Source organism: Neolamprologus brichardi, chromosome 6 (genome assembly GCF_056152115.1).
Source record: "Neolamprologus brichardi isolate AB-2024 chromosome 6, ASM5615211v1, whole genome shotgun sequence".
NCBI classification, from domain to species: domain Eukaryota; kingdom Metazoa; phylum Chordata; class Actinopteri; order Cichliformes; family Cichlidae; genus Neolamprologus; species Neolamprologus brichardi.
In genome coordinates this window covers 14,843,575-14,869,919 of record NC_142109.1, presented here as the reverse complement: position 1 = coordinate 14,869,919, position 26,345 = coordinate 14,843,575, and the positions used below count along the sequence as shown (strand labels likewise).

Here is a 26,345-nt window from a genome sequence, read left to right as displayed (position 1 = left end):
GAAAATGTGGTTTGGTCTTCGATAATAATCCCCCCCCCAAAAAAAAAATTAAAAATGGAAGCGACTGAATGAAACCTCAGCCTGACAATACTGATGTATATCCAGACATACAGACATACAATACAGTGGCAGAAATAGAAATTAATATGGAGCCCGTCTTTGGTTTGGGCTGATGAACAACCACACTGTGAGTTAAATGTCACAGTGAGCAATGTGAGGCATCCAAGAATGGCTTAATGACACTGGCATTTCACTGGCCTGGCAGTGATGAGCCTAAACCTGAGCCACAGGAAAGCAGACACAAATCTTTAGCACTGGATTTTCATGCTCATCTATCCTCTAACAGTTATGGTACAAGGCTAGAGAAAACAAACAAACAAGGAAACGCCCACGCTCACCCGACCCTCGCACCGCCGCTTAATACTCACTTCAGAACAGCAGCGTTGTACATCTTGGAGAAAGCTTGATGACAAGGTCAGTGAGTGCCTTGACTGAACATGATTATTACTGTGCGGAGATGCTCACATATCAACCGACAGTCTGTGGTGTTTGAGCATAATTTCTAAAAGAGAATGTCATTTCATCTGCAAAGTCTGCACTCAGACAAAGAAAAGACAGGCATAATTGAGGTCATGATCTGAGAAAAACGCTGACAACAAATACCCAACAGAGCAGACACACATATACACAGAAGATTTTAAAACGGAAACTTTCCAGCTCCTCACGTAATTCCTGTGTGAATTTTGGCGACACAGCAGTTCCCATCATTACTATTGCGCTATTTGTGCTGACACATCTAGACGTGCACTTTAACAACTGACCCAACCAGGCATAATGCATTATGACCACCTGCCTAACAACTACCAACTTAGTTTATGTGCTAATGCTGCAGCACTGAAGGTCAAAATTTAGACATAACATAATTTGTCAACAACTGATTGCAACATTCACATTTCTAATTGTTTCATAATCTAAACTTTAAAAAAATCCTTAAAGTTGTTAAGTGCACAGCAAATTTTTCCCATGACAGAGGTTGGACTTTTGTGTCTGCAGTGACATTCACTGTATTAATGAAACTTATGCATAAGTCCAATAATAATAACAACAACAATAATAATAATAATAATAATAATAATAATAATAATAATAATAATAATAATAATAATAATAATAATAATAATAATAATAATAATAGAAATGTAATTTTTCTCAGCTTGAGAAGTTGAAAAGTATGTGTCAACAGTGGCCCAGTTAGAAAGTAACCTCAGGAAACTGTGTGAGAAGAGAAGTAGAGCTTGTATTCCCCTATTCAGTCACTCAGACCAAGCTGACTGGACAGCAGCTGTCGAGTGAGATGGATGTCTGTTCACTATGAGGGCTGAGAAACTGCTGACAGAGCCTCCTGCTGTCTTACTAAAAAAAAAAAGGAGGGCAAAAGAGAAAATCATATTTGGAACTGCAGGTTACAACCAGGAAACCGCCGAACTGACTGCATGCATCATTTTTATTACATTTTAAGAGTTTTACTTTGGATTTGGAACATTAAAAGAGATTTGGGCTTGAATTTCCCTCCATTTAGACTGTAAACTTGGTTTGGCATGTACTCAAAGTGTTAGCAGTCCCTTCATTTATGAGAGTGACATTTCAACACAATGCACTCACGCCTGAATGTTTTTAGAGCAAGAGGTGGGGTACGAGTAGATGCGGTCACAGATCAATGCCACCACCCATACAAATGAGCCTGGAGCTGAATGAGAAAGATTAGAGCAATCACTTGGGCACATAGCAGATAGGGCTGACAAGAGTGTTTGTGAGCTTTCTGGACATGATGCATTCAGGTGTGAAAGGCAAACAGGATTGCTCCACAAATACTAAACAAAGACAAAAGACCCACGTGAAACACAGGATCACATCAATAAACACTCGTCAGAAAAGCATCAACACTTTTTACGGTGAATTGTTTGAATACATGACTGGTATACGCTCACTGGCCACTTTGTTAGGAACACGGTACTAGTACCAAGTTGGATTCTCTTTTGCCTTCAGAACATGATGGAGCCATCCTTGGATGTTGTTTACACCATATTCTGACCCTACCACCCTAATGTGGCAGCAGAAATTGGCAAAATGTTGCCTAATCCGCTGAGTCAATTTTTTAATTTATCATTTATTTATTTTGGTGAACATGTGTGAATTTTAGCCTTAGCTTCCTGTTCTGACAGGAATTGCACTCGATGTGGTCTTCTGCTACTGTAACCCATCTGTTTCAAGGTTTGATGTGATTTGTTGTATTTTCAGAGATGCTCTTCTGGTTGTAACAAGTGCTTATTTGCATTATCAGCTGGAAGTAGTCTGCCTATTTTCCTCTGGCCTCTAGCTGATAGTAGGCAAGGCATTTTTGCCCAGAGAACTGCTGCTAGCTGGATATTTTTCTCTTTCTCAGAACAGCCTGTCTGGCTTCAACAACTATGCCATGCTTAAAATCACTTAAGCCACTTTTCTTCCCCATTCTGATCTTCATTTTGAACTCCAGCAGGTTGACCTTGTCTGCATGTCTAAATGCACTGTTGCTGTCATGTGATTGACTAATTAGAAACTTCTATTAACAAGCAATCAGACAACTGTAATAAAATATTAAAGTGCATATGTTTCATGTTAATTATCCATACCTGTGTTTTCCTATATCCAAGAAGAAAAATAACATATAGCACATGCTCCTGGGTAAAGTGAAAGAGTTTAGTTTAAGCCTAATATTGTGTTGGTCTCCCCTTTGCTTCCCAAACAACCTTGGTTCATCGAGGGATGGACTACATTAGACCCCTGAAGGTGTGTAGTGGTATCTGGCACTAAGATGTTAGCAACAGAACTTTTAAGTCGTGTTGCGAGTCGGGACCTCCATGGATCAGAGTTGTTTGTCCAGCACATTTCTCAGATTCTAGATTGCGGTTTCACCACTGTTCCTTCCTTGGAACACTTTTGATAGACCACTGCAAACTGGTAAGACCCCAAAACAGCCACAGTTTTGAAGATGCACCAGTAGTCTAACCATCCCAGTTTGGCCCTTTTCCAGTTTGGTCGAATCCTTCCGTTTGCCTTTTTTCCTGCTTCTAACACATCAATTTTTGACAAAATCTTTACCTACTACCTAATATATTCCACTCACAAAGAGGTGCCATAATGCAGAGATAATCAGTGTTGTTCACTTCACCCATCAATGGTCATGTTTTGCCCAATAAGTGAATACTGCAAGACAGTTTGTAACAACATTTTAAAAGGAATCCTATAAATAAGCTGTTGTGAATCATGCATCAAAATGTATTCATAACTTTGGGAGAATCTGGATATCAAAGATTGGGTTGTCATGAACTCTTTCTGATCTTAAAATAATTCCAGAGGGCCTTCCAGTTGATATGAATAATCCCACCAAAGGCAAGAGCTCCAACTTCATGTCCAAGGTGTAGAGGCAAAAAAGCATGGACATGACTGAGAGGTTCAGGCTCAGTGTCAAACTGCTCTACTGCCATTTGAGTCACTGTAGCCAAAATGTTACTATTTGTCAGTGCTGGTAAGATAAGTTCATGTCGGGAACCAAGTTGCTTAAAATGATGTGCAAAAGAAAACCTGCATCCTATGATTGTCTCACAATAAAGCAAAACGAAAGAACAACAAAATAAAGAAAAAAAAACAACAGCTGAAAAGAATAAAGAAATATACCAATTATTTAATCATAGTCTGGGAAATAGAAAAATTTAAACATTATTATAATGTTTTTTATATTTCACAGGATAACCTTTACATTAATGTCACAGAGTGGACAGTAATGATTAAAAAAGGATGGTGCTCTGGTCTGCAACTTAAACACAACATGGGCTACAAAGTATGCCAGTGTGTGGGTGAGTGTGGGGGGACCAATTTCCCCAACTCTTGTTAAAAGGTCAGCTGGAGTCATTTTGCTTCTCTATTATCACATCCTGATTAGTTAAGACAACTGATGTTGAGTAAGTGAGTCAGTTTAGTTTCTCATGCAATGTGGAAGTAGCAAGAATCATAGAAACATAGAAAAGTCACACAACTCACAGCCTAATTACACTGCAGATAAAAGTACAAGTCATACACTGATTTTGACCTATTACTACAAAAATAATATTACTCAATATATTACTGAAGCAGATTGTTAGTCTGTATTTTCTTATATAATTACATTTACATAATTTTTACCATGAGACATTTTCTGTATTATTAGTATTTTATTACAAAATTAACTTAACAAGGCAGCAAATGAGCAGACACAGGGGATGTGATTAATTTAATTAATTAGTACATGCCCTTTGTTTTGCCTGTTCATGCTGTTGGCAGACTGGTGTACTTTATCACACTGAAAACAGTATAAAAATAGGAGCATGAGATGTTTTTTGTATGCTAAAAATTTAGCATTTTAGCCCATTGCTGGGTCGTTGCTGGGTATGCATAATACAACTTTTGTGTATATAAATGAAATGTTACTATATCATGGCTGGATGATTCCTTGAGGCAGCGGTTCCCAAACTTTTTTTGCGAAGCCCCCCTTTGTTTTACAAGAAAAATGTTTGCGCCCCCCGGGCACGCGTGCGCCCGCGTGCACGCACAAACACATCCTCCAACCACACACACCCATATTTTGCTCCATTGTGGTTTATTTCCCACGTCAAACATTTAGTAAACAATTAAGCAAATACAAGTAATCAGCAATAAATTAGAGGTAGTAATAAAATAAACTAGGCCTACTAACTAATTTGCGCTACTTCCATAACTACACGGGTATTTTTGAAAACGCAGCTGTTTTGTCCACACGTAAACGGCGTTTGGACTCACCGAAAATGGAGATTTTTTGCGTTTACGTGTGGACAAGGAATACAGAGTTTGTCACGCAACGTCAAAGGTATGTGCCTTTTCTCACGTCACGCTGTGCGCCACATTATTGTTTACATGAGATGAATTGCAGAATGGCAGATAGAGACAAAATACTGTTAATCTGACTATCCTCAGTTTTTACACGCTTACATATACACACGCAGTTACTCTCCCTATATTTAGAAAGGCAGAGGCATCACGGTGTTATTATTTTATGTGCAGTTGTTTTTTTCCTGTGTAATAATATTCAACATTGCTATCAATACACTTTTCAAAAAAAGCCTCTCTGTGCAAAATGGGTTTAAAAACATAAACAACTGTGGGATACTGTTTGTCTGTGATTTAGACAGGGGGAACAAATCGTGGCAGAAACGGCCTGATGTCATTTGTATCCCACTGTAACTTTACTGTATAAAGAGCTAACATCTCCAAAATGTCAGGAGTAGTTAGTCGTTACAACACACACTTTGGGAAGCTCTGCCTTAAGGTATTGTAGGTACATCAAGGCTAAAAACATTTAAGTTAGTCAATTGCTAGGCAGTTGCTAGGAAGCTTTAAATTTAGACCTTTTTTTCCCCTTGCAATTTATGTGTATGAGAGTAAAACTCACCAGGTCTGTTTTGGGCATGTCCTGGTAGTCAGACGAGAAGTATGTTGACGTTTTCACAAAGCCATTGTCGCCCACAACCTTTGGAGGCTGAGCATGTTGTCGGTATGTTGCGCTCTTTGGGGTCCAGCAGAACAGGCCGATGGACTCACGGACACAGCGCTCAATGTCAATTTCTGCACACCACAAATAACAGGAGACAAACAATATTTAAAAAAATGTATGTGCATGAGGCCCTCCCAGTCAAAGAGTAATATACTTTTGAACAACAGAGTACTCTTCATATATTTTCTGATGGATTTTGTATAAGAAAAATCATATATTCTTTATGCTCACCCAGCTAGCCAAAAAATTGCTGATGTATACATGCAGCCTAATCATGATCAATGCATTTTTTCTTTTTTACAGTATTTAGCTACTAAGCTGCTCTGTCAGGCTCTAGGACACACTCAACATGGTGTCGCGATGCTAACATAAATAACACGTATCATAGTAAATTATTCATTATTTTACTCTAATGTTGTCCTGCCCTTCGGAAAAAGGTTCAGATCCATCAGGTGCAAAACCAATAAACTAAAGAACAGCTTCTACCTAATGCCTGTCAGAACCATTAATGCAAATTAAGAGCGTGAACAGACTTTATTCTGTTGTTGCTATTGACTCTGTTGCTGCCATTCCCTGTGAAATATTTTGGTCCTTCCTTTTTCTGTGCAATATTTATTATTATAGAATCAGTATATTTGACACTATTGGAAATTCTGTGTAGTTCTGCAGGTCTTAAACTGGGTAACTGGCAAAAAACTTTTAGAATATAAAATAGCACTGCTAAATAAAAGCTTTACTATACTCAGCCTGAGAAAACATGAATGTTTGTAGTACTTGCCTTATTAATAGTAGTAATTTAAGCATTACATGTAAAACAAATCAAAGAACTGCTAATTTCTGCATTCTAAGTTAACACCAACATCTTATTTAAGCAAACTGTTTAACTCCTTTGTAAGAATATGAATGAATTATTTAAAAAAAATAGGTGGTTCTTTCTCTCAACTCACATATAAAGCCTGAGAGATTATGTAAATGTAGTGTGGGAGGTTTGGTCAAAGAAGTGAGCAGTTTGACCTTGGCATTTTGCTGCCATTAATAGTCTTAAGTAGTCATCCAGCAGCGCCAGTGGCTCCTTCAGATAATAACTGCCCATCGTTTAGCAGCCGCCTCTCATCTGAGCTCTTGTCTAGCAAAATTTCTACTCTTCCTCCCGATGCCTCTGTACTATTATAAACCCTTTCTGCTTCTTGTGGTGAAAATAGAGAGGATTAGGGAACAGGGAGTCACTGGATTAGCCAAGGATTTGGATAAATTAGGAATTCTTTCCCTTGCAATCTCTTACACTGACAGCCTCTCTTTTTCACCCCGCTTTTCTGTGGCTAATAAGCAAGACTGGCTAATGAGCACTCCTTGGTATGACCTGCACCTGGCCAAGGCTCAAGTGAAACTATATACAAGATATATCTTTTCCCCTCATCTGTCCCGCCGCAGTGTCAAGGTTAGGGGGTTGTTAGCTCTCATGGGCTAGCACCTCAGAAACTCAGTTACAAGGTCCATTCTGGTGAAAAAAAAATGCTCGAGGTCTGAGATTCCTCACCGACAGGCTTGCAGGCAGTTCTGGGAAATGCATTTTCCCTCCCTAGAGCTATGAATGCTGCATGCAATCACTCCTGCTACTAAAAGAGGCAGAAATGAAGAAGAGGAGATTGATAGCTGCTTTAACAAGCCCTGGGCTCAGCTGGGGCATTTTCACACAGCCAATTTTGTTAAGAAGTCAATTTTTCTTTTTTGTCAGATGAAATTACATTTACGTAATTATGTATAGGTGTTGATTGTGGCTGTGACTTGTTGCCACAAATGGAAGAGTAGCATGATTAGTTAAGAGCAACTCAACGGCCTTTTGGAATTGGACGATAGCTAATGTAAGATGGAACTTACAAGCATGAAGATGAGAGACCAGTCATTTCAAATAAGTATAGAGCATTTGTTTCAACCCATTATGTTGTAATGAACACACTATGAAATTTAAAAAAAAATTATCCTTCAGTGACCTGTACATAATAAAATCAAATAGAAAGGCTTGTGACAAACCCTTTTTGAGTAGTGCACTACTTTAACTGTAATCCATGATGACATTGCAGTTATTCTAGCTACTGTGGGTCATCTGTGGGAAGCTGCAACTTACTGAGGACGTTGTTTACATTTTAGTTTAAGCACACTCCTTTAATCACAACACACTCCCCCATGGCAGTGGTCTCCTAAAAAAAGAATAGCATTCTCCAACACTCCTCGTGAATGAAGGTAAAAAAAAACAGCCCAAGGTGTTGACCTGGTCTTTACAATCTCCAGATCCAGATACCATGAAGGATCAAGGTGACATTCAAATGGATGACAGGACCCAAGGTTTCCCAGCAAAACATTCCCCAAAGCATCACACTGCTTCTGATGCGTTGCCTTCTTGCCATGATGAATCCCAGTGCATCCCAGGTAGTCCCCAAGTAAGCAATGCACACACACTCAGCCGTCCAACTTGATGCCTTCGCTCTCCACGTTCACCAATGATTCATAGCCACCTATGACCCTGTCGCTAGTTCACCACTGTTCCTTTCTCGGATCACTTTTGATAGATGGTGACCCAGTCAACTAGCCATCACAATTAGGCCCTTGCAAAACTCGCTCAAATCCTTGTACTTGCCCATTTCTCCTGTTTCTAACACATCAAAATGTTCACTTGCTCGTTAATATCAGTAACCAATATCTCAGTATATAATTTAAACTGAGATATTGGTTGACTGTATCTGTGAATCCTGCATCAAAACTTATTCATAATGTTTGCAGAATACAGTGGGGCGATCGTGGCTCAAGAGTTGGCAGTTTGTCTTCTAACCTTCTAATCGGAAGGTTGCCGGTTCGAGCCCCGTTGTGTCCTTGGGCCCCCTGACCACTGGTGGTGGTCAGAGGGCCTGGTGGTGCCAGTGTCCGGCAGCCTTGCCTCTGTCAGTCAAGTCAGGCTACACTTGACACACAGAAATATTGACACAAAAGAAAAGCAGTGAAAGACAGTGGCTCAGATATTGCTGATTGGTCACTTCATTAGGTACATTCAACTGTTTATTAATGCAACTATCAAATTAGCCAATTACAGTGCACCAACTCAATTTCATCATGTAGACATGGTCGAGCTGACCTGCAGAAGTTCAAAGTGAGCATCAGAATAGGGAACAAAGGTGGTTTAAGTCACTTCAAATGTAGCATTGTTGTTGTTCCTAGACGTGCTGGTCTGAGTATTTCAGAAACTGCCGGTCTGCTGCATTTTCCCACACAATCATCTCTAGTGTTTACAGAACATAGTCCAAAAAATAAAAAAGATATCCAGTGAGCAGCAGTTCTCTGGCTTTATGGTACCAGAGGTCAGATGAAAATGGGCAGACAACTTCCATCTGGGAAGGCAAAAATAACTCTACCTGCCACCTGAGTGGTGTTGATGATCATGTTCATCCCTTAAAGACCACAGTCTAACCAACTTCTGATGGCTGCTCCCAGAAGGATACTATGCCATGTCACAAAGCCCAAATCATCTCAAACTGGTTTCTTGATCATGACAATGAGTTCACTGTACTCAAATGACCTCCACTGTCACCAGATCTCAGTCCAATAGAGCACCTTTGGGATGTGGTGGAACGGGAGGTTCACGTTATGGATGTGCAGCTGATAAATCTGCAGCAACTGTGTGATCCTTTCACGTCAATATGCACCAAAATCTACAAGGAATGTTTACAACTGCTTGTTGAATCTATGTCATGAAGATTTAGGGCAGTTTTGAATTTGAAAAATGGAGTCCAACTACCAAAGTGTACCGATAAATATAGCCAATGCATGTTCACATGAACTACAATGCAGCATATTCTTTAATGTTTTTTTGTTTATGTTTTAAATATACTATAATCTATGTTTTCTGAGAAGTCACAGCCTTCAAAATGATCCAGCTAGTTAATTATATAAGTGGGGCAATTCTTTTATTTTTATTTTAAATCTGACTTATTTTTACAGCATGAAGTTTTTATACAAACCGACTAGCTGCCCACAGCCTGTCAGTCTGTGGCCTGCTAATTGCATACTGGTACCAGTTGGAACAAAATTATATAACAGCATTATTTTTTTTATTTTTGGTTCTAAAATTAAATAAGTAGCATTGGTAACTCACATAGAAACTTATCCATGCTGAAAGTACGTCTAGGAAACTTAATTTTCAGCAGGATTCCTCATCCATAAATACAGATGTACATCCATTAACATACTTTACTTACTATCCAGTACCACCTTTTCATTTTTTTTATACTATTTTAAATAGCTCCACATCAGGCGATTGGCCTCATCCTAAAATGAAAATGAAAATGTAATTTGTAACATGGCAAATTTGTCCTAGAGACATTGTTTTTTCCATCCTCTACATCTCCTTCTACTAACGTTCAAGGTGTCTGTCTGTGCTGTGTTTCCATAAGCAGTTTCAGTAAGTCATGGTTGTTTTTCTCAGAGCTAAACATCTATAAGTAGAGCTCATCAGTTCTGTGCCCATCTCGGCGCATTGAAGCAAATGCTAATGTCCCGTGAAGGCAAATGCCTCTGCATCATCAGTAGACACACGGTTCCCCCTTCAGCTGGGGAGCCTCTCTGGTCCATTGTGAATCAATGATGTCTCCAAACAGGACAGAGTTTTATAGATTACCCGAGGATACGAGACTAATAAAATGGGAATCACAGAATCCGATTAATTGCAAACAAATGGGAAGCTGAGATGAATGTCTCGCTCCTAGTCTAAATGTTGCACAGCAGGTCACCTACTTCACATGTTATGTTATACTCTGATATATACCGACTCAGTTAAATCATTCACAACACTTAAAAGAAAACTATTCAGGGTCCTTTATCCCTTTGTCTTTTTTTAATCTGGAGACTCAAACAGGCGTTTTGTGGAGATAAGTCTGTATTTGCATGTATGAAGATGACTTACAATACACACCACATGATTTAACTGACATCATGAATACTTGAAAACATGACAGATTTTTCTTTGAATCTAGACCTCCCTTCTTTGTTGGAAAATTTGCAACTACAGACTTCCTGTGTCATGCGTAATAGGCTTGTCACTGAGAATTAATGTCTCTACTCCTATTTACTACCAAGAAAGAGGAAAAGAGAGGAGTGTGTCTGAACCATTTAAGGGCTACTGTCTTGCAATATTATCTTGACTGTTAATTTTTATTCTGGTAGCTGCGTATTTGAACAGAAAGGCAGAAGACTTTTTTTTTTAAATTTCACAACTAAATGTCAAGTCTGCTTATAAATCTCTCCAATGTTCATCCAACTCACTGAAACTCAGAATAAGTCATATGTGTAATGTAAGCTCTCTGGATTCACAGTCATAGTCACGACCACTAAGTACAGGCTTCCATCATGCACAAGCTAAAATTAACAAAATGAACAGAAATCAGCGAAGTGGAGATTACACGAATGCTGCAAAGTAGCTTTCAGTAAACTGCATGATGGTTCAGCCTGAAGTTATTTAAATTAATCTAATATCTAAGAGAGTTTAAACATATGCAGTAAAATGTGTAATATTCCATATTGCATCCAAACGGTTCTGTAATTTATCTTTCCGTGTGTGCTGCAGAAGCTGGACAGACTATTTGTCTTCTCTTATAATGTCCAGCCAGCAGCATGGTATATATTTTCTGCCTCCATACATGCAGCTCCTGTAGTTACAAAAATGTGACGCATGTGGACTCTGCTCTGAAACAAATGAATGTGAGCTTCAGTTGTATGAGGACATCAATTCTGCACGCCTGATGGCAGAATGGAGCAGGTGCGGTACACAAATCACAGGATGTCTACCATAACTCACTATGTGTGCGTGTGCGTGCGTGTGTGTGCGTGTGCGCTTTCATGAACATGAACATGGTGAGGGAAAGCACACACTGACCTTCAAAACCATATTTTTTTCATCAATTGCTGAGAAGCAGTATTAAAAAGAACTTCAAACATAACACTAAGTCTTTGTTTCTTCTCATGTTCTCTGCATTTCCCTCTATGTCATTTACTATATTTTACACGTTCATAAAATGTTTGATTTAAATGCTCACATCTATAAATCACTTGTTATTGTATTTCTGAAGTAAAAACTAAAACCTTCTTTGATGTTGTGATGATTTATCATAACAATTATTTAGCTGCAGTTTTCATTCTTACAAAATAGGAAGCTCAATGTGTCCTGCGCTGTGTCATCACTTGCTGTCAGAGCTGATAGCAGTCAACTTTTCAACCTGCTAACACACTCTAAACCAGGGAATAGACCTTCACATATTCTGCACTATGATTCATAAATGTTAAGAATTCAGCTTTTGTTGCTCAAGAGACTAAATTTTGAATTTTTGTAGCTTCCTCTGAAATGATACTGCAGTCTTTGTACAAATACTTAGCTTGCAGGAGCCTAAAATGCTGGACTTGCTTTGAATTAAATGCTAACATGCTAAGGCATTTTGGTACACTACTGTGGCTATTTAGGCCTGACACTTCTGCTTTTAAAGACACACTGTACACAGGTCAGCAGACCAGATGCTTTTACTTGTTCCAAAGATGCACAGCAAATTAAGAGGTAAAAGAGTTTTTGCAGCTGTGAAACGACTTGCTTTTGCACATCAGGCAAGCTCCTTCACTTCTGTCTTTAAATCTCGCTTACAAACACCCTTCTATTTCTTGCCTTTCGACTCACTGTGAGATGCTGACTGTGACTTTATTTCACTTTTTATGTACGCCTTTATTGTTAACGTCTACAGTTCTTATATGTCCCCGTGTCTTTTTACTGTCTGGTCTGTATTTGTCTTTTATGTTGTGTTTTGGGTTTTGTTTTTTTTAGTCAGTCCTGCTGTTGTTTACTTTGAGTGCTTTTTAAATAAGGTGGTGTGGTATGGTAAAATATAAAGATGTGATTGCTGGCTTTTGCACTGGACTGCACTAACATTTGATAACCTCCCCCTAAAAGCACAGACAAGTTTAATGGGGATTTTTCACAAATGAGAGGTTTGAAGCTTTAAAGCAGTGAAATTTTAACCTGATAGTGGGGTTAGTAGAGACGAAGCACCAAAGTCAGAAGGATTCATCATGTTGAAATATCACAGTCTTGACCATTACGGTGGACTGACAGACCCACAATGGCATCTCAAAAGCCACACTACTGTGGGGCTAAAGAAAGAACAATAAATCCCTTGAAGATAGACCCATGCTGTCTTAGAGGTGATAAATATTGTGCTGAAGTGTGCAGAACTTAGGAGTCTGTCTTTGTAAGGTATATAAAACTATTGTGAGTAGGGACCAGATTGTGGCTCGAAGCTTAAGTAAACAAGTCCTGTTTGAGGTCATGCAGCAGCCTAGATTTCAGTCCTAATATAGTTTAGAGTGAGTGCCAGATACTACACTGTAACTACCTAGGTATACACAGGCTGCGCTAATGGGGCTGGCAGTGATATACAGAAACAAGCTGGCAGGAGAAACAACTCCAAGGAAATCTTGCCAGAGAAGCTGACTGCAGCTCTAGGCCAACATATTTTACCTTTATAAGGAGAACTGGATCTCCTTTTGCCTTCTGCCTCAATCACATGAATCTCCTGGACTCGGGCAGTAAAACAATGACGTATTGCAACCACTAAAGTTTGTAGAAGATGGGGCTCAGTTTACAGTCAGCTCCAGTGTCCCTTTTGGACAAATTGTTCCTGTCTCTATTGTTTGCTTTTTTTTTAAATCCCAAAGTCATTTTGCCTTTCAGCAAGAAAAAAAGGGGGCTAAGCACCATTTGGAAATATAGTTTTAAAGGAAATTGTTTGAGCTATCCCCCAGGTGAAACCTATATTCTGAAGACATGCATTAAGAATGCCGCTTGCTGACTTTATGTCACCGATACTTTGCTAAGTAATCGCTTTGTGAAAGTGAAAAGGAGCAGTAAAGTAGATGCATAATCAGAGACACTGTTAGGACTCGTCACTGTACGGCAACATGCAGTCAACGGAAACAGCAAAATCCCAAATGCACTCTGTCACTGTCTGCCCATAACACATTTATAACTCTGACCTGGAGTGAGTCTGTGAAAAGAATTTAATGAATACATTTAACCAACACGGTTAATAAGTATGCATATCCATTAAGCCTGTATGAACAGAACAAACCCGCTGAATTCCTCCCTGATTTGTTGGCCCTCCTCCTGTTTCGTACAAGACAGGAGTCGGAATTGCTTCTTTTGTCTGTAAAACACTGAAATCTGCAGGGATTAACAATGATACTGCAAAGTTAAAAGACTAAGTATTTGCCATCCCAACTTTTCAATATTTCCTCCTACTACGTCTCATTCTTGCTGCTGCACTGACAATGGTGCTTAGGTGGTGTAATGAGGTATTAACCAATTTGAAATGTCTGTCCACGTGCAGGTGTATGCATTCATTTTATAATTCTTTTGCCTTTTGTTCTTTTTTTTGCATTTCAGTAAATATGTCTGTCTCTTTGCATTCTCAAAGAAGGAAGGGGCCTCAGGCAACATGCTACTCTCACATCGCTATCGCTGACTTTATTTGTTTGTATCTACCTGGAATTTTGCAAGTGCTCATTTAATGATATCATACAAGAGATGCTAAGACAGAAAGAGTTTAAACTCTGAATGAAGACGATGTGAATGATGAAGAAGCAAACAGGCTGCGAGCAGACTAATTCCAGGGCGCAGCGATTGACTGTTCAGTAGATGCAGAGCAGAGCGCGGCAGCGCCAGGAGCACATCAAGCAGCGAGTATGTGTGTATAAGAGTGCAGAGCTGTCTGCTTTGAGGATATCATTAACTCAGACACATGAGCGCACATAAGTACTCTGAGAAACGGAACACTGCCTCCTAGAAATGCACGCTGCTTTAAGATGTAAACACTTCGAGTGAGATTTTAAAAAAGGCAGAAAAAAAGTATTTTTGTTTGACTTTTCTTTGCTTACATGAGAGATTTTAAAGCTTTTAGGAAACTCTCATATATACTGTTTGGCTGTAGGTAATTAAGTAACACTTGTATGGAACATAATTGTAAAGAGGGAATAGGGAAAGTCTGTGTAAATACACTGATGTACATACCAGATGACATTCTTACCTGGCAGGTCAGAGAAGAGCAGGATGCATTCATTGAAGCCATTAGCCAATAGGCGGTCCCTGAGTTGCTGCAATATAGCTACGCCAATACAGAATGGGAATGAGGAGTTACCCAGGAGCAACGTGTCCCACAAGTGGAAGATCTTGTGCAGTGGAAAAACATCTGTATTGTGGGTACATAAAAAAAAAAAAAAAAACACAACAAAGACAAGATTTTACAAAGTAAGTGAATATGAGAGTGCCCGAAGAGAAACATGCCTCTAAAGATGCTCAATGGGATCCTGCAAATGGGACAATGCCATGCAGCATGCACACAGTGAGAAATAGATAATCAGTTTGTGTATAATGAGGATAATTTGCATGTGCACAGTGCGTTTACTTAACATGGCTTTATGGGTTTAAAACGGGGAGCTCACTAAACAAAACTGTGCACTGTCAATGCTGCCTGGAGGGATATTTGATGTGGGGGAGGCAGCTGGGAAAATGTTTCGAGGTGGGTGTTGTTGTGGAAAAATGACAGGAAGAACATCAGGGGGCTGAGGAGCTTTAGAGCAAGAAACCTGCACAGGTTATTCCAAGCCAAATAAAACCACATCCTGATAATACGTCTCAGAGCAGTTATTATTTCAGTCACATTACTCTCAGTGTTTTAAAATTTAAGGTTTCCCTTCTGTATAGTGTAGCCCGGATGGGAATTTGGGAGTAGATACTCATAATTCCCATGGACTTAAACGCCACAGTAACATAAGGTGTTCACAGTTAAGTTTATGTGATGTAATTGTACTCTGAATGTAATTTGCCCTGTAATATGTCACAAGGTAAATACAGGTAATTAGAACAATGAAACTGTTATGTTAATCATAAAGTATTATTTTATGGTATGTAATTCTGAAGAGAGTTAAAGTATTGTTCAGAATTCTAATTTTCTGGAGGCCCGTGAAGGTAGCAGAGAACGGGACCTGTGATCGGGTACAATGGAGGAGGAGAGGAGAACGGCATGGAGAGATGCACGAGGTTAGCTGAACAGATGTGAGAGACTCGGCTAGTTTACTGAGGTTAACTAGCACAAGAGAGTGCGTGTTGCAACAGAGTGCGGGCGAAGTGACTTTTTGTTTCAACGGTCGCACCGCCGTGAAAAGAACTGTGTTTCTAGCTACGTACAGCCGAGGCTAAAGGCTAGCCCGGACTGCTTGGCTGCGCCACGGAGGCAGCCGCTATGGACTGTCGGAGAGCTGGACAGTGACTGGCTAACGCGCTGTAGCAGAGACTGCATCGGGTCCGCAGGGAGAGCGGACAGTGGATTTATTTTGGACTGGTGAACAGCAACCTACCGAGCAACTGAACTGTAAGTTGGACTTTTGTGCTCTTACTGGGGAGAAGAGGATTTTTCTCCATCGTCCGCTGTGAGCAGCGAACAGGCCTGCAACAAGTGTGAATGTGAGTGCGTGTGGGGCCCATGTGTGAATATTGTGTATCTAGTGGAGTTATATAGCATATTTTTGAGTGTATATTAGTGAGTCACTTACCAAGAGGTGATAACATAATTTGTGTTGTTTAACATAATGTCAAATGTTTCATTTGTTTATGAAGCTGGATATCATTTGAATTGAGTTAAGAAAAGGGTGTGTTGTACATTACTTTTGCCAGCCCTTACATTCAGTAAATGTTTGGTTTGTGTTAAAGAGTTGTCTGGGGTTGATTCTTTTACTACTGGTTAAGTCTAACTTGCAGGCAAAGGTTTACTGATAGTTTCCCTGATTCCTGTCTATACCAGAACCATTTGTGGTATCTAGGCTGTAACGAACCTAACACCCCGCCTAGGGGGTCCAAACTGAGGTAAGTGGATTTAGACTCAGTATCACGGGTGGGGTGCTACATAAAATGGAGGCACCGCTGGGATAAAGACTGGTAGTAATTAGTATTAACTTGTGACCCAGACAACCCTTAAAGAGAGAGTGATTTGAAGTTATAGTAAATTACAGCAGAGCAAAATCAGTTTGTGTTTGGTATTGTGTTACACTATACACATACAGTAAGATTCACACACACCCAGCACCAAGAAATGGCTCAGTTACGGCACTGGTGTAAAGGAGAAGGCCTTAACCCTTCGCATGCCATACTACTTAGAGATGTTCCCGAGGACACAGAGATTGAAGTCATAGAAAGAACTCTGCAATCCATTAAAGTTCTTGGACGTGTGAAGGTTAGAGGACGTATGTATGATCCTCAGAGCAAGTGTTTGACCGTACTGTGTGAATGCAGAGAAAAGGTAAACACTAAAGCCATTCCTCTGGACATTCTAGCTGATGGCAGCAATTCACCCTGGAGAATCATCGGCCACTTAGAGGAGGAGGATGGTTCAGATGACCAGCTGGGTGCAGATGACTGGCAGGCATCTCAAACTGATTTGGGACCTGCCGCCACACTGCAGGCCTCCACTCCTGAAGCAATCATCAGAGCTGTTGGAGACCTTCTGCAAAACACCTCTAAGCCTGCCAGTGACAATAGCAGCTACAGGAGGTTGCGCACCTTCTCAGGGGTTGTTCCCACACCCCCAGGAGAGGAGCAGTTGGAGAACTGGATACTACAGGCTCGACTGATGATAGAGGAATATGATCGGCCTGACAGAGAGAAGAAAATCAGGATAATGGAAGGTGTAAAGGGTCCTGCGTTGGAGATTTTACAGGCTGTACGATTTAATAACCCTGAAGCAACACCTCAAGAATACATTGATGTGATTGAGAATACTTTTGACACACCAGAAACAGGAGAGGAACTCTATTTTGCCTTCCGAATGCTATGTCAACACAGAGGGGAGAAACTTTCTGAGTTTCTGAGAAGAATGGAGAGATCTCTGAGCAAGGTGGTCAAAAAGGGAGGTCTGTCTCCTGCCCTCATTGACAAAGCACGTCTTGATCAGCTCATTAAAGGTGCAACAGGGTCTGACCTGATGCTGTTAAGTTTGCGTTTAAGGGAACGAAAAGATAATCCCCCTACCTTTCTGCAGCTGTTAAATGAGGTCCGCATTGAGGAGGAGCATGAAGCTTCTCGGCGCAGACTTAACCTCAACAAAGTCGTGCATGTCAAAAGCGCTACTGTACCCACAGGGGCACACGTGGAAAATCTTAGACTTGAGATACAAGGTCTGAAAACCCAAGTCAATGAGCTCACCACTGCTGCAGGGGTGCCAGGTGTCCATTCACCTGGGGCAGCATCCACAAAGTATGCTGAAGCAGACGGCTTGGGAGAAGACAAAAACCTCCAAGCGTTAAAGAAAGAAGTGGTGAAGCTACGAAAACAGATCTCTGTCATGTCAGTCAACCCCAGCACAGGGGTTGCGGTGCCCTCGCCCAGGCACCATGGTTCTCCCACGCACCTTCAGCGGGGAGCAAGAACACTCAGAGATCCCAGTCACTTTTTCTGTTATCGCTGCGGGGAGGATGGGCACATCTCTACCAAGTGTAAGGCTCCAGAAAACTACCCTAAAGTGATACAGAAATTCATTCAGGCTCAACGGAAGCAGGGAGAAAGTAATAAAACTCCCAGTTCTGCAAAAGAACCGAACACCACCAATGTAGGTGTTAACCGGAGTGTTGTCAATGTCAGGACGCCTAGTTTCCCTGAAGGTCTGGTAGGGCCACCCTCCACAGCCGGTGTGAAGGTAGATGGTGTACCTTGCACTGCTCTCTTAGACAGTGGCTCTCAGGTGACCATCATTTTTGACAGCTGGTATTCAAAACACTTGTCTCATGTGCCTTTACGCTCTGTTACGGGCCTAGATATTTGGGGCCTAAGTGAATCAGAGACCAGCTATCCTTACAGGGGGTACATTCAAATTGAATTGGAATTCCCTGAAGAAACACGAGAGAAAGTTGAGACTATCCCAGTCCTCGCTTTGGTGTGCCCAGACCCTCGGTGCTCAGATACCATACCTGTCTTGGTGGGCACCAATGTTCATAAAATCAGACCCATTTCTGCAACTGGAAAGAAAGTGAGAGTGGAGAGTGTTTGCTCTGCCAAAGTGAATGTTCAGCAGCCTCAGAACCTACCTACCATTATGTCTGAGTCTGCCAAGGATGATGACAGTCCAGTAGCTAACGTTAAGTGGACTGGTCCTGGACCACTGGTCATTCCAGCTGGGAAAGAACATATAGCTGTCTGTAAAGTCAAAGACATCCACACTATTGGAGACAGCATCCTCATCACAGAACGGGCAGCTTCACATGCCCTTCCCCCAAGTGTGCTTGTGCAGCCAACCGTATTGTTCTCAAAGATGCTTGATAGAGACAAGTTTCTGGTGCTCATGCGCAACCAGTCACTAAAAGACACTGCCATTCCCATGGGCACTGTGGTTGCACACCTGCATGTAGCTGATATAGTGACTGATGTCCCAGGCCCAAACACAAAAGCTTCTACTAAGCTTGACCCATCTCTGTTTAATTTTGGGGACTCTCCTATACCAGCTGAATGGAAACAGAGGCTTAGTCAGAAACTTGCAGAGAGAGGCAAAGTTTTCTCGACAGAGGAATGGGATGTGGGTTTGGCTAAAGGAGTGCAACATCACATCCGTCTAGCTGACCATACCCCCTTCCGAGAGCGGTCCCGCCGTGTTGCCCCAGCTGATCTGGATGATTTACGCCGCCACCTGCAAGGACTTTTGGCAGCGGGGATAATAAAAGAATCAAGGAGTCCCTATGCTTCCCCCATTGTCTTGGCACGAAAGAAAACAGGGCGGTTGCGCATGTGTGTGGACTATCGGACCCTGAATCGCAGAACTGTCCCTGACCAATACACAGTTCCTCGCATTGACGAGGCGTTGGACTGTTTGTCTGGCAGCAGGTGGTTCTCTGTCTTGGATTTGCGTAGTGGATACTACCAAATTCCCATGGCAGAAGAGGACAAGGAGAAGACCGCTTTCATATGTCCTTTGGGATTCTTTCAATTTGAGAGGATGCCCCAGGGGATAACAGGAGCTCCCGCGACCTTTCAAAGAGTAATGGAGAAAGCAGTGGGAGACATGCACATGATTGAGGTCATAGTGTACCTTGACGATTTGATCGTTTTCGGAAGAACTTTGGAAGAACATGAGCAGAGACTAATCAAAGTTCTTGACAGACTGGAAGAGACTGGCCTTAAATTGTCCATTGACAAATGTCAGTTCTGCAGGCCACAGGTGACATATGTTGGACACATAGTGTCGGAGAAAGGGATTGCCACTGACCCAAGCAAAGTTGAGGCGGTAGCTCGCTGGAAGCAACCCACCGATCTCCCATCACTGCAGTCTTTCCTAGGGTTCTGTGGGTATTACCGTCGCTTCATAAAGGACTACTCCATCATTGTCAAGCCGTTAACCGAACTATGTAAAGGTTACCCACCAACTCAGAAAGGAAAGAGAGCTGTCAGAGTCCCAGAAAAGACCTACCATCGGGTAAATGAACCGTTTGGGGACAGGTGGGATGCTGCATGTACAGAGGCTTTCCAGAACATTATACATTCTCTTACAAATGCACCTGTTCTGGCATTCGCAGACCCAACCAAGCCTTATGTGTTGCACATTGATGCTAGCCTTCAGGGGTTGGGTGCTGTGCTCAACCAAGAACACCCAGAAGGGCTGCGACCTGTTGCATTTGCTAGCCGAAAGCTTAGCTCATCAGAGAAAAACTACCCCGTGCACCAGCTTGAGTTTTTGGCGTTGAAGTGGGCTGTAGTTGACAAGTTTCACGACTACCTGTACGGAGCACAGTTCACGGTGAGGACGGATAACAATCCCCTCACATATATCCTCACCACTGCCAAGCTCAATGCCACTGGGCATCGGTGGTTAGCTGCTCTTGCCACTTACGATTTCACTCTCCAGTACCGACCTGGAAGCAGCAACATTGATGCTGACGCGTTATCGCGCAACCCCTTACCAACAGACGACACTGATTGGCAAACTCTGCCCTTGGACAGTGTCAAAGCTCTGTGTAAGCAGATCTCCTGTAGAAAGTCAGCAGGAGGAGGGACAGTCAGCTTTGCTGAATCTTTAGGGGTTTCCCCTGAGGCACTCCCAGAGTGTTTTGTTTTCCCCACTCATCTTGACTACGGGTGTTTGACCCAGATAAGCAGAGCCGAGCTTATCAAAGCACAAGACAATGATCCAGTGATCGCTCCTGTAAAGAAATCCATGAATGGAGCGATTCCCTTTACTTTCAATAAGGACTCCAATGCAGAAGCCATGTTGCTTCAAAGAGAGGCAAACAAGTTGGCAATCACTGATGGAGTACTCTACCGGAAAGTACAGAGACAACCTGGAAAGGAAATACATCAGCTTGTACTACCCCGAGAGCATGTTGCCATGGTGCTTAGATCACTTCATGATGAGTCAGGTCACCTGGGGGTGGACAAGACTGTGGAGCTCATACGAGACCGATTCTACTGGCCTAGGATGAGTGCAGAAGTTGAGCAATACATAAGGAACTGTGGGAGATGTGTTGCACGTAAAGCACCTACACAACGAGCTGCACCATTGAACCAGATCACCAGTAGTGGGCCACTAGATCTCGTGTGTATTGATTTTCTATCCCTAGAGCCAGACTCTCAGGGATATGCTAACGTTCTGGTAGTGACTGATCACTTTACCAGATATGCACAAGCTTTTCCAGCTAAAGACCAAAAAGCCTCCACAGTAGCCAAGATTCTCTGTGAGCGGTACTTTGTACATTATGGACTTCCAGCCCGGATACATTCTGACCAGGGACGTGATTTCGAGAGTAAGCTGATCCACGACCTTCTGAGAGTGTTGGGAATCCGGAAATCCCGGACAACGCCTTATCATCCCCAGGGAGATCCACAGCCAGAGAGATTTAACCGGACGTTACTTTCCATGCTGGGAACCTTGGATCTCAAGAAGAAACAGGCGTGGAATCAGTCCATTAGTCATTTGGTACACGCGTACAATTGTACGCAGAACGAAGCAACTGGGTACTCACCCTACCTGCTTATGTTTGGCAGGGAGGCCCGGCTGCCTGTGGACATCTGTTTCGGAACCAACAACCAGACACACAGCAGTCTGACACATCACCAGTACATAGCTAAGCTGAAAGCTGATTTGCAACAAGCTTACCGCCTAGCGACAGAGGCTGCTGACAAAAGTCATCGGAGAAACAAGAAAGCACATGACAAGCATGTGAAAGAACAGACCTTGGCACCAGGAGACCGGGTGTTGCTAAAGAATTTTGGTGTCACTGGAAAGCACAAGTTGAAGAATAAGTGGAGAACTGCACCCTATGTTGTGCTTGACAAAATGCCCCGCCTACCAGTATACAGAGTGAAACCTGAGAAGGGACTGGGGGTGGAGAAAACGGTGCATCGTAACCACTTACTACCCATAGGGTATCTAGTGAGACTTCCAAATGATAGTGAACCAGAGGTGTTTGATAGACCTGTCACTCGATCCCAAAGGGGACTCGCCAAGGCTAAACCAGTTGACAATCAGGGAGATGCAATATCTTCGTCAGAGTCTGAATCCGAAGATGCATGCCTGACACAATTCCCATGCATGGATTGTGAAAACCTTCCGTCACTGTCAGAACAGCTTCTGAGGGGCCGAGGTCAAAAGCCAAATGTGTTGTATCTTGAGAGTTCAACCACTGATTTGGCAGATATTGGAAGAAATTCAGATGATCATAACCCTCCAGATCTCCATCTAGACCCTGAGGCAGTTACAGTGACTGGCCCTGAGGAGGGAACCGAAGAAAGTGGGATGTCACTGGAAGGAGAGGAGCATCCAATGGGCCGCCCACAGAGACTAAAGAGGCCTGTGGTGAGACTGAGTTACGATGAACTCGGGCAATCATCAGATCACCCTGTAGTGGTTTTGAGCCATGGGGTTTTGGTGGGGAGTGGCACTTATAGACATTCACGAGATCACACTTGCCAGACATCATGGTGTCACCCACTAGCCCTATGCCCTTCCTGTGTTAAATTACAGCTGGACTAACAAAGCACAGATTTTTGTGTTTATAAATCTGTGGGGTTTGATAGGGGCATCAAACACATTTAGAAGGGGGAGGGTGTAGCCCGGATGGGAATTTGGGAGTAGATACTCATAATTCCCATGGACTTAAACGCCACAGTAACATAAGGTGTTCACAGTTAAGTTTATGTGATGTAATTGTACTCTGAATGTAATTTGCCCTGTAATATGTCACAAGGTAAATACAGGTAATTAGAACAATGAAACTGTTATGTTAATCATAAAGTATTATTTTATGGTATGTAATTCTGAAGAGAGTTAAAGTATTGTTCAGAATTCTAATTTTCTGGAGGCCCGTGAAGGTAGCAGAGAACGGGACCTGTGATCGGGTACAATGGAGGAGGAGAGGAGAACGGCATGGAGAGATGCACGAGGTTAGCTGAACAGATGTGAGAGACTCGGCTAGTTTACTGAGGTTAACTAGCACAAGAGAGTGCGTGTTGCAACAGAGTGCGGGCGAAGTGACTTTTTGTTTCAACGGTCGCACCGCCGTGAAAAGAACTGTGTTTCTAGCTACGTACAGCCGAGGCTAAAGGCTAGCCCGGACTGCTTGGCTGCGCCACGGAGGCAGCCGCTATGGACTGTCGGAGAGCTGGACAGTGACTGGCTAACGCGCTGTAGCAGAGACTGCATCGGGTCCGCAGGGAGAGCGGACAGTGGATTTATTTTGGACTGGTGAACAGCAACCTACCGAGCAACTGAACTGTAAGTTGGACTTTTGTGCTCTTACTGGGGAGAAGAGGATTTTTCTCCATCGTCCGCTGTGAGCAGCGAACAGGCCTGCAACAAGTGTGAATGTGAGTGCGTGTGGGGCCCATGTGTGAATATTGTGTATCTAGTGGAGTTATATAGCATATTTTTGAGTGTATATTAGTGAGTCACTTACCAAGAGGTGATAACATAATTTGTGTTGTTTAACATAATGTCAAATGTTTCATTTGTTTATGAAGCTGGATATCATTTGAATTGAGTTAAGAAAAGGGTGTGTTGTACATTACTTTTGCCAGCCCTTACATTCAGTAAATGTTTGGTTTGTGTTAAAGAGTTGTCTGGGGTTGATTCTTTTACTACTGGTTAAGTCTAACTTGCAGGCAAAGGTTTACTGATAGTTTCCCTGATTCCTGTCTATACCAGAACCATTTGTGGTATCTAGGCTGTAACGAACCTAACACCCCGCCTAGGGGGTCCAAACTGAGGTAAGTGGATTTAGACTCAGTATCACGGGTGGGGTGCTACAATAGATTTATGCAAGCGAACCAGCATTGTCCACCTGTTTATATCATCTCGGGGGTTTGTTAATGTGGATACTAGGCAAGCTGACATGTGTGTGTGTGTGTGTGTGGGCAAAATGTGACTGTGGTGAGAGCTGTGAAAATGCCTCGGAGGATCTGCACCGCATTAGCAGTCAGCCGAGTTGGCCGGTGCATGTGAGTGACAGTCAGTGTGTCTGTGTGTGAATGGAAGATGACCCTCCAACCTTGTCTCATATTGGATCGGGGACATTAGCAGTCAGAAGGGCACACCTCGTGAATACTGGACTCACACACAGCCTCAGGGGGAGGATAAGGGTTAAAAGGGTCACAACTCACACTTCCCACACCAGAACTGGTCTCTGTGTGTGTGGGTTTAACTAAAGATGTATCACCGAGCAAGGTGAAGGGTTCAAAAACATCAGTGGATAGTGCACATGCAGACTAATCTGGCTTCAATTAGTGTAAATTACAAGTTGTGTAATGTCTTTAACAGTCTGCACACTACCACAGCTCTAGTGTAACGATCAAAATTTATATAGACAAGGTAGCAAGTTATCAAAACAGTTGCTGTAAATGACGGTTTGCCTAGAGGGAAACAGGTTAATTGCATATCATTTAATTTTGGGCCCCTGTTAATATGATCTTTTTTTTCTGCGCTATACCTGCACTCAGTGAAAGGATCAAAGTGTAATGCTGCCATCCGCTGACAAACCTCATGCTGGGAGCATGCCAAATCCCCACCCCCCACAAAAATGTTTGAAAAAATGTCCCTTTAATAATAACGATGATAATAATATATATGTTTGATGCTACACCGGTAAAGGAAGCATACATATCACAACTTTTTAAATTCACTAAAACACAAAGATACCTGCCAACCTGCATCACTGTGAAGACTGCAACCTGCTAATTTTACACTAAAAATTATTTTTATGAACATTTTCTTTTCCTTTTAATCTAATGCTTAATATTGCTGATCTAAATATCTACATCTAGATCATCCCAAAAGGCTAATAAGACTCCAATCATTTGGCAGTAGTTCACTGATTGATAAGTTATGCATTTCTTTTGAAGAACATCAGAAAGTGAGTTTTCACCTTCTCTGTACTTGCTGAAGTTTTACAAAGCCCCCTTTATCATGAGGCCAACTTCAAAAACATCCAGATCAGCACTATCAAAAATTTTAAGACTATAATAACTTTCCAACCCTCTCAAAGTACAAGTTTATAAGGCCACATCTGCAGTAATATGACTTTCATATTAATTTTAAACGATCTCGATCCAAATTAGCACTTGAGGACCCTTTTCTGAAATAATGCCCATACATACTAATGCATACAGTATCACACATCTTCGGGCATGTGTGAGCTGGTCTGAACAGGAAGTGGACGATTAGTTGCTTTCTTTTTCAGGGAAGCGCGTGTAGTGACTTACAAGGGTTTGACCTTAAAGAAAGTGACTTAATCTTGTGTTTCTGTGTACAGAAGGGCCAGATGTATTAAAAGCATTAGCAAACTATTAGCAAATAACTTTTCTTAGGTGGTGTCCTTTGCATATTTATCCATGCTTGCAGTGTATGCACAGTAAGTACACACCCTTGTCATAGTGACCAGAGGAGAGACAGTAGATGCCCCCAAGCTCCTCAGACATTGTTTCTGATGTTTTTGATTCTTTAGGGAGTAGGGCTGTGCGATATGACCAAAATCTCATATCCCTATATAAGACATCTATCGTCCTGATAACGATATAAATCACAAAAATGTAACATTTTCTGTAAATTCTGTGAATCTCGACTTGCGGGAAGTGTTTCCAGCTGCGCGTCATGTAGCTGGAGTCGAGTGTTTTAACAGATGCATGAAACAATACATTTTTAGACATAAGTTGTAACGGGCGCCGTTTTCTTTGTATTTATTACACGGCGTGCTGCAGGGAAAAGCCTGTTCTAACGTTTGAGTCTAAGGTTTATTTTTTAGCACCTGGCAGCTCTTTTTTACTTCTCATCCGTAATTAATCTGCTCTTTCACGTGATTCAGTTTATTTTGAAAAGTCTAACGAGGATCTTGAGCTTTATTGTGAAAGGTTTATGTGGAACATAAACAAGCGGACACGCGATGGTGTTACCGTCGTTGTTGCTAACGACAATGCATAAAAACAGGCTCTTGTCCGTCTGTAGTGTGGTTATATTAAATATAAGAGAAAGAGACAAGTTTAAGAAATTAATATAGCCACTACAGTGACCATCAGAACGATGAAAAAATATTGCTGTAAACAGTTCATTTTGTGACACCACGAAACAAACGATAGCGTAAAATGAAACATAGACATTTTTATATCGTCATCCGATATATATCGTTATATCGAACA

General features: G+C 41.8%; 1 protein-coding gene across 4 annotated transcripts in view; it reads right to left on the bottom strand.

The window, feature by feature from the left end:
* Positions 1-26,345, bottom strand: part of tbck (TBC1 domain containing kinase) — a 62,163-nt gene that overhangs the window by 19,188 nt on the left and 16,630 nt on the right. For all 4 annotated transcript variants that reach the window (XM_035906307.2, XM_006787104.3, XM_006787103.3 and 1 more), the window contains exons 22-23: positions 14,713-14,874; positions 5,501-5,673 (exon numbers count right to left, since the gene is read on the bottom strand). In XM_035906307.2, the coding sequence (XP_035762200.1) occupies positions 5,501-5,673; positions 14,713-14,874 (335 nt within the window). The remainder of the gene's footprint in view (positions 1-5,500; positions 5,674-14,712; positions 14,875-26,345) is intronic.